The 15261-nt window shown below is 44.3% G+C and overlaps 1 protein-coding gene across 1 annotated transcript; it reads right to left on the bottom strand.

The window, feature by feature from the left end:
- Positions 1 to 4994: 4994 nt before the first annotated feature.
- On the bottom strand, positions 4995 to 11024 carry LOC128296883 (uncharacterized). The gene has a single exon (XM_053032400.1). The coding sequence runs from the start codon at positions 11022 to 11024 to the stop codon at positions 6540 to 6542; it is 4485 nt and encodes a 1494-aa protein (XP_052888360.1). The 3' UTR covers positions 4995 to 6539.
- Positions 11025 to 15261: the final 4237 nt, after the last annotated feature.

The raw sequence follows: 15261 nt of genomic DNA, 5'->3' as shown, positions 1-15261 counted from the left end.
TACGGATTTAGCGAAAGGAAAGCGAAATGTGTAAAGCAAGGAGGATAATGTCCTTCGGAACTTATACTATCTATTCTTTAGTTATATGTACTGGTTTAGTTCGAATTACGGACACTTTAAACAGCTTTTGCTCGCAATGTTATGCAATAAATACAAAAAAAGAGGCTACCGCCGAACGAAAAAACTTCCAAAACTGTAAATTCCGTACAGTACCAAAACTTCGTCTATAGGGCTAACAAATCACTTACTTCCTACATAAAGTATGTAAAGAAAAGTATATAGATGTTTACTTCTCAGCGTACAAAAGTCCGAGAGAGACATTTCTATCCGCGATTTTGGTCATTTTCTTTTATCTTGAAAGTAGTTCTATCCTGCAAAACAAAGCAAACATCCTCGACGAGACATTCCATATCTGGTAAAAAATCATGATTTGAATTCCAAACTCTCCGAAGTATAAAACTCTCGCGAACTGAGGGCCAAATAGATGACAGATACTTTTTACATTAATGCTCGTAGAATTATGGCATTTATGAGAAATTAAAAAAAAAGACATGGTAATAGTCTGGGTATGAACATATTCAGCTAAAACGTGAAGAATATCCGTAATACGAATCAGAACTATAGTACATTTGGGGACTATAAGAAATAATTTTCTTTTCGAAAACAATGAAACATAAAGTACATCGTCGCAAATAAATAACTTGTAATGCACATAAATGTTTATGATATACACTAATAAAGATATTTTTGTACGACAATATGCCCATAGTGTTTCGTATGGCAGATGGGAACGAAGATTTCAAACATGGCGGCGTCAAAAATGTCTTCCTCCGGTCAATAAAAATTGAAGTGGATACATCAAACGATAAGACAACCAAACACCACACACTCGTACATTTAAGAAACCATATGCTGCCCCAAACAATACACTTCGAAGAGACGTAAAACAATACATAACCCACCAATCCCGGGGCAATGGCGCGAACATGCGTCCAAAGCAGTGGTCATTAACTGCACATACATAAATTTAATCAAATTTATATGATCCCTACCCACCGTCCGGTAAATGGATTGGCCAGTTTACAGAACCGTCCGCAGAACTTCGGCACGGTATAATAATCCGGCCAGACCGCTGTCCGGCCTGTAGCTCGTGTGGGGCTTTATGTGTTCCGGCGACTTCCTTTCCAAACCCGCGACGGCACAATGATAATGGTGATGTTGACGATGACTGAAATGGCGTATCAGTCGTGACTTCGACAGATATTGGGCCGGGTTTTGTAGCCGTTTTACTCGCTCGCTCTATCTTGCTTCTCACCCCTGCGCCGCTGTTACTTTTTTTCTGTTTTCCCAGCGATAGTGGTTTTTGGGTAGATATTATGGGGAAAAATCGAAATAAAAAGTTCAGGCTTCGATAATGACTTCGAGATAGCATAATGAACGCTTGAGGCTGGTTGGGAGGGGAAAGAAAAAATAAAAATAAACAGGATAGCGCATGAAACAAAAAAATAAAATCGATAAATAATTTATTTTCCCAACTCTGATGCGACACCTACACTGTTCGAAATGTCCACTGTTCGACCCCATTCCATTGGTTTTTCGATTTCTGTTCCGTTTTTGGAACTCGAATAGCAAAACGAAGTCATTGGGCTTATCACGCCGACGAGAGGGTGTTTTATTTTTTGATAAGAATTGTTTTGTTAGTTTTGCTTGCTCGGTTCTACACAAAAAAAAATATTCGATGTTGGTAATTGTAGTTGATGCGTTAGAAAAGGATTTTTTTTTTAAATTGTCATTAACAAAGGGGGAAAAAATATTTAACCTAATGTTTGATAAACTATAGTGCATTTCATTTAGCTTTCCCTAAACCTTCTGATGATAATATTTATGTTGCAGGAATGATCTAAAATGCTCAAATTTTATGATTATTACTTATTACTAAATTACTTATTATTACTTATTATTACTAAAAGAAAATCACATCTGTGGTAGTAAAAACGATTCCAATTGATAAAACAATACATTATAACCGGATAAGTTATCGAAACGCTGAGTTGCGATTTTCCACTTCGATTGTTCTCGAATGAAAATATGCTGATAAAACAAGTGAATTAGTAATCGGAGCAAAAGCCATTTGTTGGAAAATGACCCATAACCACTCTCCTTTACGCTTTCAAACGCTGCTAGCAACAGACGGGCAAGGAAGATCGCTAGAACTTCTCCTAATAATCACTTCATTTCCATGCAAAATACAGAAACCATAACGAACGAATTCCCCATCACCAAAAACCGTTGGCCACAGCAGTGGAGGAAAAAAACAGACGAACTAAAAAAAAGAATCTCTGCTTTGCGATGTTTGCTTTCAACATGAATGCTATCTCCACTGTTTCGAGTTGTGTTTTGTGGGGTTTGCTTTCCGTACGGAAAAGGAGGCGCTGCTCTACCCTGCGAAACACGTAGGGTGTTACACGTAAAGCGTAAAAAGTAGGAAGACTTAAAGTATCTCGGCGGTAGCCAAACGACCTACCTAGAAGACCTTCATTATACACCAATCGAGTTAGCCCAATGTGTGTGTGCTTTCCACATGCACACTTTCACCCAGCGCGTAAGGATAAAGCACGCGTCAAACGGGCGATTATATGCCGTTACAAATGATTTAATTAAATCAAGTATGCAAAACTGCTTCGTCCTGACGTGGTTTCAGTTGACAAGGTCTAGTCAAATTGGGCGAAGACAGACTAGTAGTCTAAGGCTATTGACGCGTTCAGCTTGTGAGTCACAGACATCACTTTTATTCCGATATCTCCGATGATAATGTAATTTTCTGTTGTAACATGGAAAATATTATCCAAAAACAAGGACGATGGAATATGAAGCATATTCCGCCATCATGGGGTCACAGCAAGCTAATAATGTGCAATAAAATGTTCCACATTCTGCTATTTAATCTACCTGATAGACGACTAGAAGCTAGTGACTCCGTTACAGTAGTCAGTGATTGGTACAGTTAGCCCTTAGCGGAGGGACAAAAATAGGACGATTTACAGCATTTTCATTGCATTATTGAACGTTGTTCAAGTTGTTCTTCGATCAGATGCGCAAGATTTAGTTATCTAATGTCCTGGTGCCGATGAACCAATTCCAATTGCTGAATGACACCTTGGTGGCCATTTGTTGCTTCCGTGTGATTCTCTCCAATGAAACATCATTTCTTCATATCCTTCCTAGCCAGATGGTGGTTGTGATCAGGGTCCGATGAGTTGTGATCGGTCTTACATTGCAGCAGTTCTTTAACATGTAATTCTTTTATTATCATTATTGTTTGCACTCTGTTGTTACGATTCCGTGTTGATCCGTTCGTTTGTCAACCGTAGGCTCTCTCAGTTTAATTACAACACTTCATATATCACCCGAAATTATATATTACAAATATATGAAATATTAATAATTAATCCTTACAATCAAACAACGCTTCGAACATCCTACTTTAGTTTTGGGGGTTACCGTTCCCACCTTTACGTCATTTGATGCCAGTTTTCATCTTCGCTCACTTCGTTTGGTTTCACTTCATGGCATGCTTTTCGATTCTTCCCTCCCGAAGCATGTACACGCTTATTGATCCGTTATCCGCAATTGCTAAAAAAAGGCACACAGCATTATACAGTTCCATTTGTTGTTTTAGTTTTTTTTTTGTTTTATAGCAATTGCCGAAAACGTGGTATTATCATCATGTTACGCATTCAAAGCCCATTATCCCGCGCTCTCTTTCGCCTCCTTGCTCCGTTTCTTTCTTGTACTTGGTGCAACAAAACGTTGTTCGAAGGAAATCATGTCCACACTTTGATACTAGACTGATCCGCCACTTCTTGGCTGTTCGTTCGCTGCTAAACAGAATCGCTTTGCGAGTTTCCGCAACTAACCGGGGTGTAGCCAGGGAATAAGTTCCTACCGCCAATCGAAAGGGAAACAAGTGCAAAGGGAATGTCAACGGTAATTTGTATCTCTTGTCTCTATCGTTCACCAATGTTTTGATTTTATATCATTATAAAACCTTACTCCTTTTGCAAATCTACAATATAAGGATGACTGTTTAAACTGTCCTTTCTCCTGTTTAGGTAGGTTGGAGTGATTTTTACTTTTTACCTCATGGGAGGCTTTCTACCACTAGTAAGCTACAAAGGATTCATCCGACATACAGCAATTACTCTCTACCGAACACGACACTATAAACAAAACACGTTCTGAACCAACTAATAGGGCGCATATCATCAGGGGGAGCATAGTGACACTGGACATCGAACGGAAACACGTCTAAAAAGTAAGCGTACCTATATTATTTACAACGAGTTTATCCTAAGGATCGTACCTACTCCATCTACTGTACGCTTTATCGTACTTTACCACCGATATCGGTAAACGAATGGGATCGATTACCCAAACTAGCTGATGCTCCGAGTGATAAAAAGTCAAACGAGCCTCATTGGTAACTTCTTTGCAATGGGAATGGGGAAGTTGCAGTAAAACAGGGGGGTACAGCGTACTACGTAGCTTAGGATTTTGTTTTTGTAATTACGCTAGAATATAGGTGTGTATGTATGTATAATCTATAATATATATATATATATGCTCTAAATGGTAGATTTTGTTTAATGATTTAATAGCCCTTTGGTTTGGTTTTGACTAGCTTTTGAATCTGCTGAACATTACGATATTACGTACTGGAGGAGGAAGTGGCCAAACACTGTGTTTGCAATGTTCGCTTACAAAATATCAACCAGGGAAACGGGGTTTCCCATCCGCAACCCGATGGCATCTTTTTAACGATCTTCACTTTAAAATAGCATCTCTTGTACTTATCAGGATCGACTGTGTGGTAACTTTCGGTTAGCGTTTGGTTATAAGGTGTGTTTATTTTTCGGTGCCAGTTAATACCTTACCATCCCTGAACAGTTGTGCACAGCATAATCCTGGGTAATGCTGCTGTGCTTAGTTTTAGTGTTAATGTGCTAACGGTTTGCATTGTACCATCGAATACCCTGAGTGAGTGTACGAACGTTTATGAATTGCCTCGAACCTCATTAAACATTCGTTTGTTATCTGACCGGAAAATCCCACTGTTTGGTTAGTCTGCACTGTGTCATTCTATTGAGTTTTTTGCGCTACTCTTATGCAAAACCGAGACGTCAAACAATGAGAAGCGATTGTAATTACGTAACTAAAACTTAAAACTTTAATAAATGTCGCTCCCTCGCATGATACGATGCTTTGCGCTTTGCTGCATAAAGTTGCAAACAGTTAATATACAGCACGCAAATGATCGACATCTATCTTTCGTTCAATGAATTGAACTCATCATCCATTATCGCACCTATATGTAGACCTTCGATTTTCCTCGCTAGTTTCACCTTCTGTGACGCAGCAATCGGCGTGTGACCACCATCCATAATAAGACTTTTCCCTAAAAAAATCTATCATACCCGAAGAAATACAACATTGTTTGTCATTGTTTCAGTTTTACTCATAATAGGAACTTTGTTAGAACATCACACGAAGAAGTTAGCCTTTTCCCTTTATCGTCGCTCAATGAATCCAGCCTACTGTTCGAAAGCTTACACCCTCCTGAAGCCATCAAATCTTCACCGACTCCCAAATGCACACTACACTACGATTTACTTTTTGATTATTTTGCCTTATTTTTCATGGATTAGTTGTCGACACCTAGAGCATTGCATCTTCGTCCATTTTCTGCAGCTTTCTTGCATGCCTCCCCCCAACACCTTCTGCAACTGTAATTAAGCCACCTATTATTTTCACTGTGGTATGATTTGGTGCTACGGTTTCGCCTTATTTTACAGTAGTTTAGAGCAATTATCGTCGGATAAAAAACGAGCGTTTGGTAAAAAGCTTGTTACACGGTTACGGTTAAAAGAATCCTTCCGAACATTTATAGATGGCACAGAGACTTTAAATATTCTTTGCAGTTTGTAGTTTACTCTCTTTAATTCAGTCTTGCGCTTTAATCCAAATGAAAACGCCAACGTCTGTTGGCTAGTGTGCAGCAGGTTGGTTTTATCCTGGACTTAGTTATCCGTTTTCTTTTTTTTTTGTATCCAAAACCGCATTGGATGTTACCCTGAGGTAGAAGGTTACGATTGATGCCCACTCTCTTTAGACTGTGTGTGAATTTCTCTACAAGCGTCTTTCGAAATGAAGCAATGGGTTGCTTGCTTTCTGCTACTTTCTTGCCAATCGATAGTTCACCAGACAGGAATCGTAATCCTGCCGGTATGATTTCTACATTAAATTTACGTTTTACATTCACTAGCTTTCATAATCATACATTTGCGATAGGTTAGTTGTGGTTTGGTTTCTTTAAGGGATAAGTTTTACGTACGTATTTGCGGATTTTCTTTGCGATTCATTTTGATTTCATGTCATCCATTTCAGCCACTGCTCGGTTGCAGTCGGCGCGCTCGGAAAATTTGACTAGACGAGCCTGCTAAGATCGGGGCTCGGAAGCTCCAGTTTATCCTGAGGTCTCCCTAGGCGGGACTCAGATTGAACGATATTGTCATCGGCGTAAGGATACGCTCTTTAACGGGTAAGAAAACAACAGCTGGTACGAACCTGTGATCCTGGCCTAGCGGCCCTTCCGCCTTGTCGGTGGAGTCTTTGCGTGTCGCGTGACCCCCGGCACCGTCGCTGAGTGACTCCTCGATCAGGAAGGATTGCATCATCAGTGGACCACTCTGCTGGGGCAACGCGTACACTGCCGGGCGTTGGGTAATGTTGGCCACCTCGGATAGCATCGCTGTTGGTTCATTTCCGGTTGCCGACGGTGGAGAGGCTGGCTTTGGCGAGGTAGGTTTCGTGTTTGCGGTTGGTGGGTCTTGATCCCGCGGAGATCCCGCCCGTTCGGGGCTCTGGGATCGGGTCTGGTGGTGCAGATTGAGCGCCTCCTGCGACAGGGAGGGAACAGGCGTTGATGCCGGCGTCGACGAGGGCGTCTCAGACGAAGTGCCAGGCATGAGCTGGTTGGCAGATTGGTCTTTCGCCAATGAGACGGCCGATTCGGACTTGAGCAACGGAACGAACGGTGCTGTTCCGAGGGCTGCTGCTGCAGCGGCTGCAGCCGCTGCTTGCGCTTCCTCCTGCTGGTGGTGCTGCTGTTGCTGGAGCAATTGTTGCTGCACGATAGTCAGGCTGGAATGTGACCGCTCGTGTATGAAGAGCAGCGGCAAAAGAGGGGTGGCAAATGAGCAGTACGAACACTGGTACCCTTTTAGTCCACCCATCGGAGAGGGAGGTTGATCCGTCCCGAACAGTGTCGGAATGGCGGCACCTTTCGGAAGAAACTTGGCCGCCTCGGCTGGGCTCAGTCCTCCGAACGGTGACTTGGAACCGTACTTGCCCTCATTCAACCCATTCGGCACCTTCAGCGATGGGCTGTTAGATTTGCTCCGGCTGTTGCCACTGCCGCCTCCTGAATTGGCACCGTTTCCCAATAAACCACCGCCGTTTTGAACGTTCGTGCCCAGCTTCTGCTCGATATCCTTGAGCTTCTCGACGCCCACCTTCCCGTGATCGCTCAAAAGATGCGCCCGCAACCACTTGGCGCTACGGAATCGCCGACTGCACAGCGGACACACCTCGGTGAAGTGTGAGTAGTAGCGATTGCTGAGATCGCTAACCTCTCCCGGTTTGAGGTCACCGCCCGGGAAGGAACTACCATCACCCGTCTCACCTGCTCCCATGTCACTGGCGCCGGCGATCGCTGATGATCCGTTTTGACGTGGTTGTGGCAGTGGGGCACCCTCCTCCACGATGCCGTGCGTGTTGTGCTTGTGCACGCGTAGGAAGTACTTGCTGCAGAGCTCTTTGTTGCATATGTTGCAGACGACTCCACCGATCTGGGCACCGTTTTCAATCTCAATGCCATGCATACGCTGCATGTGCGTCTTCATGAAGTACTTGTTGCACAGTTCCTTGTTGCATATCTCGCAGTAGCTGCTGGTTGGAGTCATCGAGTAGCTTGGCTTACGTTCACCGTATCCAGGCGCACCGGGAGGCATTGGGATGCTGCCTGGTCCGCCACCACCACCCGCGGCACCGTTTCCAACACCCGACGGTACAGTTGTTGGACGCTCCGGAGTGACGAAACCCTCGCGTTTGGGGCTAGACATACCCGTCATCCCTCCGTGCATCTCGACAAGATGCTGTTTCAGCATGTACACGTTGGCAAACTCTTTATCGCAGTGCTTGCACGTTTCGGGCAGGTCGTTTGGAGTTGTAGCCCGCGATCCTTTTGGGCCGTTGTTGTTGTCCATACCCAGTGAGCCGTGCTCTTGTATCATATGCGCATGTAGCAGATACTGGTTAGCCTGATCCTTACCACACACACCACAACTCACCTTACGCTGCTGCTGGATGCTGTTCAGATCGTTCAGCTGCATGATCATCGATTGCAACTTCTGCAAGTCGACGCTGATCGCCTCGGCGTCTTCATCGCTAGCAGCGTCGCGCGCAGCATCATCCCCATTGCTTGGGCCTGCTATTCCACCATCCGACTGTTGCTGATCATCCGAATCAGCACCTCCATTGTCCATCTTGGCTGGCGGAGACTGTTCACGCTTGATTTCGACTCCTTTAGCACCTTCGATCGCAACCGGCTCACTGCTCAACTCGTCGGTGGTCATTAGCTTCCTCAGCGAGGACGGTGAAGCCGCCTGCAGCGCCATCTGTGCGCTCATCACATCCGCCGCGGTACCACCCATTATCAGATTCAGTGGGCTCGTTTGTAGGAACGGTGCCCACGGCTGACGACCTTCGTCCTTCAGCTCATCCGGCGTCGGCAGAATACCGTGCCGTTTGAGTTTGTGGGTGCGCAGGAAATATTTGTTACAGTACTCCTTGCAACAAATCTCGCAGAATGCCTCCGGGTTGACCACTCCGAGGCGACGCAGCTTGTCAGCGGAGAAGTTCGCCTCCTTGGCTGCCTGCATCGAGTGTGGCGATAGCTTGCGCGGTTGCGGAGTAAATGTGGCATCCTCCTGCTCGATCGTGTAGTCCTCTCGGAAACCGTCGGGAAGTTGCAACGATCCTCCAGCACCTGCAATGCCCGCTGATGAATCTAATCCGGATTCAGCCGCTTCTTGCCGGTTGACAGCGAGCTTCGCATGCTGCTGTTGCGTCTGCATCTGCTGGTGATACTGTTGTTGCAGATGTTGTTGTAGTTGCTGTTGCAGTTGTTGCTGCTGCTGTTGTTGATGCTGGTGTAGTTGTTGCTGCTGCTGCTGCTGCTGCTGTTGTTGCATCTGATGATTACTGTTTGACAGCTCGTGTGCCTTGCTGCGATGCTTGCGCATTGCGCTGAGACTGCTGAACTTTTTGAAACAAATGTCGCAAAAGACGGTGGGTTGTATTTGGTTTGGTGGCACGGAAACCTTAGGTGAATGAGCCGAACGCATCGGCAACTGTTGCATGGTCTTCCCGGCGTTTGCTTGATTTTGCTGGCTGGCAGTAATGGATTGTGGTTGCGAATGGAGCATCGTTTGAGGCTGCATACGTTCTGTATCAGCCGCCGAGGTGTGATGACTGGAGAGTTTCTCGATCTGCTCACTAGAGATAGGGACGCCAGAGTGTTGCTGTTGCTGCATCTGAAACACCTGTGACAGCTGATGAATCGAATTGAAGGGGTGACTCATGGCAGACAGCGCAGAACTCGTGACTTCCGAACTGCCATTGCCTGGTGCTGGTTCATAGATACCATGTTTGTTTGCTTTATGCGTCTTTAAGAAGTACTTGTTGCAAAACTCCTTGTTGCACAGATCGCAGTAAGCTTCCGGATTGAAAATACGCAACGGAGGTACTCCGGGGCGATTGTTGCCGTCACCGGACGTGCCGAAAGCAGACACCGTCGGCACTCCCAGCAGTGGCAGTTGAGGTAGATACCCTGAGGCGGACAGGGCCGCGGCAGCTTCGGGCGGGAACGGGAAGGACAGTCCGGCGATCGATATCCAATCATCCGCCTTCGGAAAGTTGCTACGAATTTCGCCATCCCATTCCGGGTCCATCATGAGTTCTTTTTTGAGTGAAATCTTGGGTGGACTGCTGGAAGTAGATTGATGATCGGCTACCTTTTCATCACTTTTCGTCACAGGATTCATCGTCGATCCCGCTAACGGCAGTGTATTTCCTTCTGGGTTGGTTTCCCGAGGCTTCAGAGCACCTTCGGAGGATGCGACATTTTTGGTAACAGGAGACTGATCACGACTTTTATCTCTTCCGTCTGACTCCTCTGGGATCGATTGCGCGCGATCTTCGTTCCCTTCCTGCTCGTCGTCGCTTCTGGGAAGGGAGGACGATTCACGATCAGCTCGGGCGCCGCTCATAGCAATGAAACTGTTCAGTTTAGAGGTCAGAAAGTTCTCGGAAAGTGTAGTACCCGGATTGCCCAAACCCAGAAACCCTTCAGTGTTCTGTTGCTGCAATTGTAGGTGTTTTTGCTGTAATTGACTAAGGTTCGATAGGAATATCTTTTGAAAGTTGTTCTGCTGTTCTTCCAGCAGTGCTGCTCCGTCATCGTCGCCATTTTCCATCGCTGGACTGGTGGGGTTCGGTGAGCAATCGGTTTCAGCTCGCTCCTGATCTCCTTCGGCCACGTCATCGTGATCATTACCGCGAGCTCCGTCCTGAGAACGTTCATCGATATCAACTACCGTGTCGGCACCACCGGTCGCTGGTATTTCAATAGCCGTACCGTTGGCCGAAAATCGAATCGGCATCGATTGCTTACGACGCTTCTTGGAGAGATCTGGTAACGAGTCGGAACTGAGTTGTGAGGTAGTGGTCAACGTACTGCTTTGAGTTGTTGCTGCATTCAGGAACGATGATGAGAGCGTGCGCTTGGACGCTTTCAGAGTGGAACTGTGAGAGCTATTGGTTTGCGAAGAATTCGATGCATCGCTCAGAACCGCTTCTTCGCCGCTTAGATCGGGTGGTGGTGTTGCATAGACTGAGGCAGCCATTGCGATTGGTGATCACTGCAGGAAGACAGGAAGCAACGGAATAATGGGGTTAGCAATTAGCAATTAGCACAATCGTTGCTTAGTTTACAGTGAATTTAGTTTAGCAATAACAACCTTTGACTAAAAGGTCCTCACGGTATGATGTTTATCGATTAACATGGAATATGGAACAAACCCAAAAAAAAAGATAGACAACATCTGTTCTTGCTTTCGGAAAGTATGCAAGAGCGTCATAATTATAGCAAATTTACAACCACTCCTATGAATCGATCGATCAGGAACCTTCTGTTCGATAACCGAAACAACCGAAAGGTGCCAAAATAAAACTGTTTCCCCATCGCTTTTCACCCATTGGTTAGAAAACAACAATGAAAACAGTCAAAGTAGCCTGCCCGTACCGTATCACCGTGAGGCGGCAGCGGATGTGAGGCGCACGCTGAGGAAAAATGCGCGGGAAAGATAAACACATTTTTCGATTTTATTTCGGCTCACGCGGCAAACTGATAGCGGAAGCCAACTGAAGCCCTGGTTCGGTTTGTTTTTCCGCTTTTGCACCTGCACTCGGTCCAACGATAATGCCGTCGTTGTAATCAGAGAGAGCATGTGGCTGAAAAGTGTTAGGTTTGAAAGTCGTTCGGCGCACGTCAAATGGTAGAAAACAGCTTTCGGGCAGAGTGAAAAAAAAGGTGCTACGTTTCCTTATCGTGGCTAGTACGCCACCCTCCCAATCGATATCCCCACCCGGGGGCATAGGGAGCCGGTGTGGGGTTGGCTATTAGTCACCGGTGCGCTGACATTAAGAAGGCACCAGCCACGAGTGGGGAAAAAAATGAAATGATTAACGAAAACATGTCGAGTGTTGATATTAGAAAAGCATAAAGCCAGTACAGTCAAACAGTCATTTCTCGAATCGTCCTTAAAACCCACCCGCCCGGAATGTACTGTACGGTACGAAAACACAGCCACCTACCCTAGCGTTCCGATTAATATATAATTGTCGAAAAAAAAATGCTCTTTCCCTCTGCTTTTGCCTTCGTTATCGTACATATTTAAAATACGGCATTACCATGTGCACACACCAAAACGGGTGTACCTATTGTTACGCGGTGTTTCGTCATCACTGCGACGGCGAAAAGGCACGCTTATGGTGTGTGTCATTACCGTCATTAGTGAAATTTTGTTTTCACTATTCTGAGTTGAATGATGGGTGGCGATTAATGAGCAAATCATTCGAAGGAAGCATGCTACCTAGGGAAGTTAGACGATTTGTGCCTGTAGAATGCATGTATGTTACTGCTGATTTACACAAAACAAACTACAAACATAATTTGTATAATTTCAACTCTTGTCCACTTATCGTCTTTAAAAGTTCATACTTTACAGAAAATAAATATCCTCACATCTCTCACACATGTAAAATGCCCCTTTGAAAAGAAGGTCCTTGAACCCAACAACCATGTACCGTAGGAAGAACAAACATATCGACCAACAACATCTGCGCTATGGGTTAAAATCAAAAGCGATCGTACACTTTGGAAAGGAATAGAATAGCATAAGGTCCAACGCAGATGACGATATGCATTGTGGCGCTGTACTGCTGAATCATAATAATGTTCCCTGGATTTGTGTATCGTTCGACAAACGGTTGAGTGACGGAGAGCTTTTAAATAAACCTTCACAGCGAGTGTGGTCAAGCCGGGATGAACCATCCCAAATCCAACACGATAATGACATCTCACAGTAAAGAAGAGCGTGAAAGAATAAGGGATGTAAATTTTAAATCCCAACCCCTACGGCATGTTTGTTTTCTACCATTTTCCAAACATGGGCAGTGCAAAGTAATACGCTGCCGGGATTATTGCACCAGGTGAAAGGATACAAAGCTGAAATGGAAAGGCAGGGGGCGAATTTTGAAGTTTGATATTTAAATCATCTGCAGATATTCCGGCAAAAGTTGCAATCCTATAAAACAAAGTCTATAGTATTGTCTGCTTTTGAATTTGTAGTACTTATGCATCTGTATTGATTGTTTTTGTTTGACAATTTAAACTGTTTATTGATTCTTAACTCCACTCTTTAGTTCTTAACGTAATATTTTAGAGATTAACGCGCATTGCGAATTTTGACGAATTGTTTGCGTAAATGTGGTGGTGTAATTAGAGGAAAATTGAAAAAAAACCCTTTACTTTTAAATTGGAATCTTCTTGAGTCCTCCTGTTATTGATTGATGTTCAAAATTTGCTTTTGTAAATTCTTTTTATTCATCCTTTTCTGTTTCATTAATGCAACATATTTTTCACCACTTTATCGGCGTCAGTCTGTCGGAAAGCTCCCCCTTCACGGTATAAGCAACAGAATCTTCGATATGAAGAAGATCGCCAACGCATTCCCGTGGCAAATTGGGAAATTGACTACACCGAACATGAGGAAAGCCAGAAAAAAGAACCACGTCAAAGAAAAACAGTTTTACAAAGTGATATAAAACTTCGCAAGGAATATAAAACAGACATTTCATCCCGTCCGTGCAGTTTTGTCGCCTCCCACTCCAAATGTCCATCGCTCGCTGGCTAAACGGTTTTGTTTTGTGTTCTTCAGTCTGGAGGAATAATGTTAATAAAAAAAATTTCCACACACATTTCCTGAATTTAAAAACACTGCATACCATCAAAGTGGTGCCTTCGTAACGGTTTACATCACATCTTGTGGCGCCCATCCATTTACTCCCCCACCGACTTTGTGTGTGTGTGTGTGGGGTAGATGGGAAGTTTAGGCGACCAGACTTGAAAACAAAAAACGAAAAAAAAAAACGGAGACGATTTGTTCACAATCTACATATTTGTCCGACGCATTTGTTTGGCGGGATGAATCGGACACGGAGCGGGAGTGCTGCAGTTGGACCGATAAAAAAGAGTACACTGTCTGGATTCTATCACGATTGCCGAATGAGAAATGGGAGTTGAACGTTTCACTTTCCATCTTCCACATTAACGGGGCTACAAATTTTGTCGGAAAAGAAGGAATGTCCTGCGTCGAACATTCTTTTTCACCAAAATTTCAATGCGCTTGTTTGCTTTGCTATCAAAACATTTTTTTTTCGCGAACATGTCGAAGAAAAAATCACACAAAACAAACTATCAAAACCACTCATAAAACGGATACACATAAAACGAAACTTCCGTCGTTGCTTCCCACCCGAAAGTGGCACGGATCCTACTCAAAACACTGTTTTTCAACACACTCTGGGAGCAGAGTTTTCATTGGAAAGTTAAATGCCAGTTTTTGTTCCTATTGTTGGTAACTGTCACGGTATAACACAGTTTAGTATTAAGAGCTCTTAACAAAAAAATATATTGTCTCAAGAATATCGTTTATCATCTTATGAGGTATTTTCTCTATCATTTGTTATTATTTAAACATTTTTCACTTTATTGTATCAGGTTTTCTCACTTACATATTGCTGTTCGACAAATCTATTTTAATGTAAAAGCTCAGCACCACACACAAGTAGAACCGTACGTAAACTTGCAAAATGAAAAATTCTCCAACAAACCGCATTCCGCACACTGCCCTCCGTTACACACGCTGTCCCGTTGGATACTGAAGAATTTCTGTGAAAAAGCACAATATTGAATTCCAAAAAATAGTAACGTCACATTCTACCTATCCCTTTCCTGTCCACCAACCAATGGGCCAGCATAGGTTGTATCGTTTGTGAGGAGATTTTTCGGGAAAACAACACCAAAAGAAAAAAATACAAAAACGCATCCTCAATGCGTTTCCCTCTCCCTTATTTTTTGGAAAAATAAACGCGATTTTTGGGTGAAAAAATAGAGAAATCCCATTAAAATCTCTGTGCGAATATGGGTCCGTGTACCCGTTGTGGATGCAGGGATGCAGTTTGCTGCTACCGTTACCGCTGCTGGTTGCTGCACATCACACAAAGGCAAACCCAAGTGCAGCGACAGCAGCGCTCGGCGCACATTAGGGACGCGTGTCATATCGAATAATGAGAGCGTACATAAAGGCGACGACGGTAGGGACAACATCGGTGCAACGGGCTACTGCTGATGGTGCTGCACATATGCATACACTCGGTCGGTCATCCGGCTAGCGGCGTGTGGTGAAGGGACCAGCCAAAGCCAAAGAATTGGTTTAATTTTTCCTTCATCGCCCGTGCTCCCAGGATTCCGGATTATGCTTTACGGTTGCAAATGGGAACGGACCATGCTGGGATCGC

Source organism: Anopheles moucheti, chromosome 2 (assembly GCF_943734755.1).
Source record: "Anopheles moucheti chromosome 2, idAnoMoucSN_F20_07, whole genome shotgun sequence".
NCBI classification, from domain to species: domain Eukaryota; kingdom Metazoa; phylum Arthropoda; class Insecta; order Diptera; family Culicidae; genus Anopheles; species Anopheles moucheti.
Note: the sequence above shows the minus strand (reverse complement) of the source record. Positions and strands in the feature narration are given on the sequence as shown.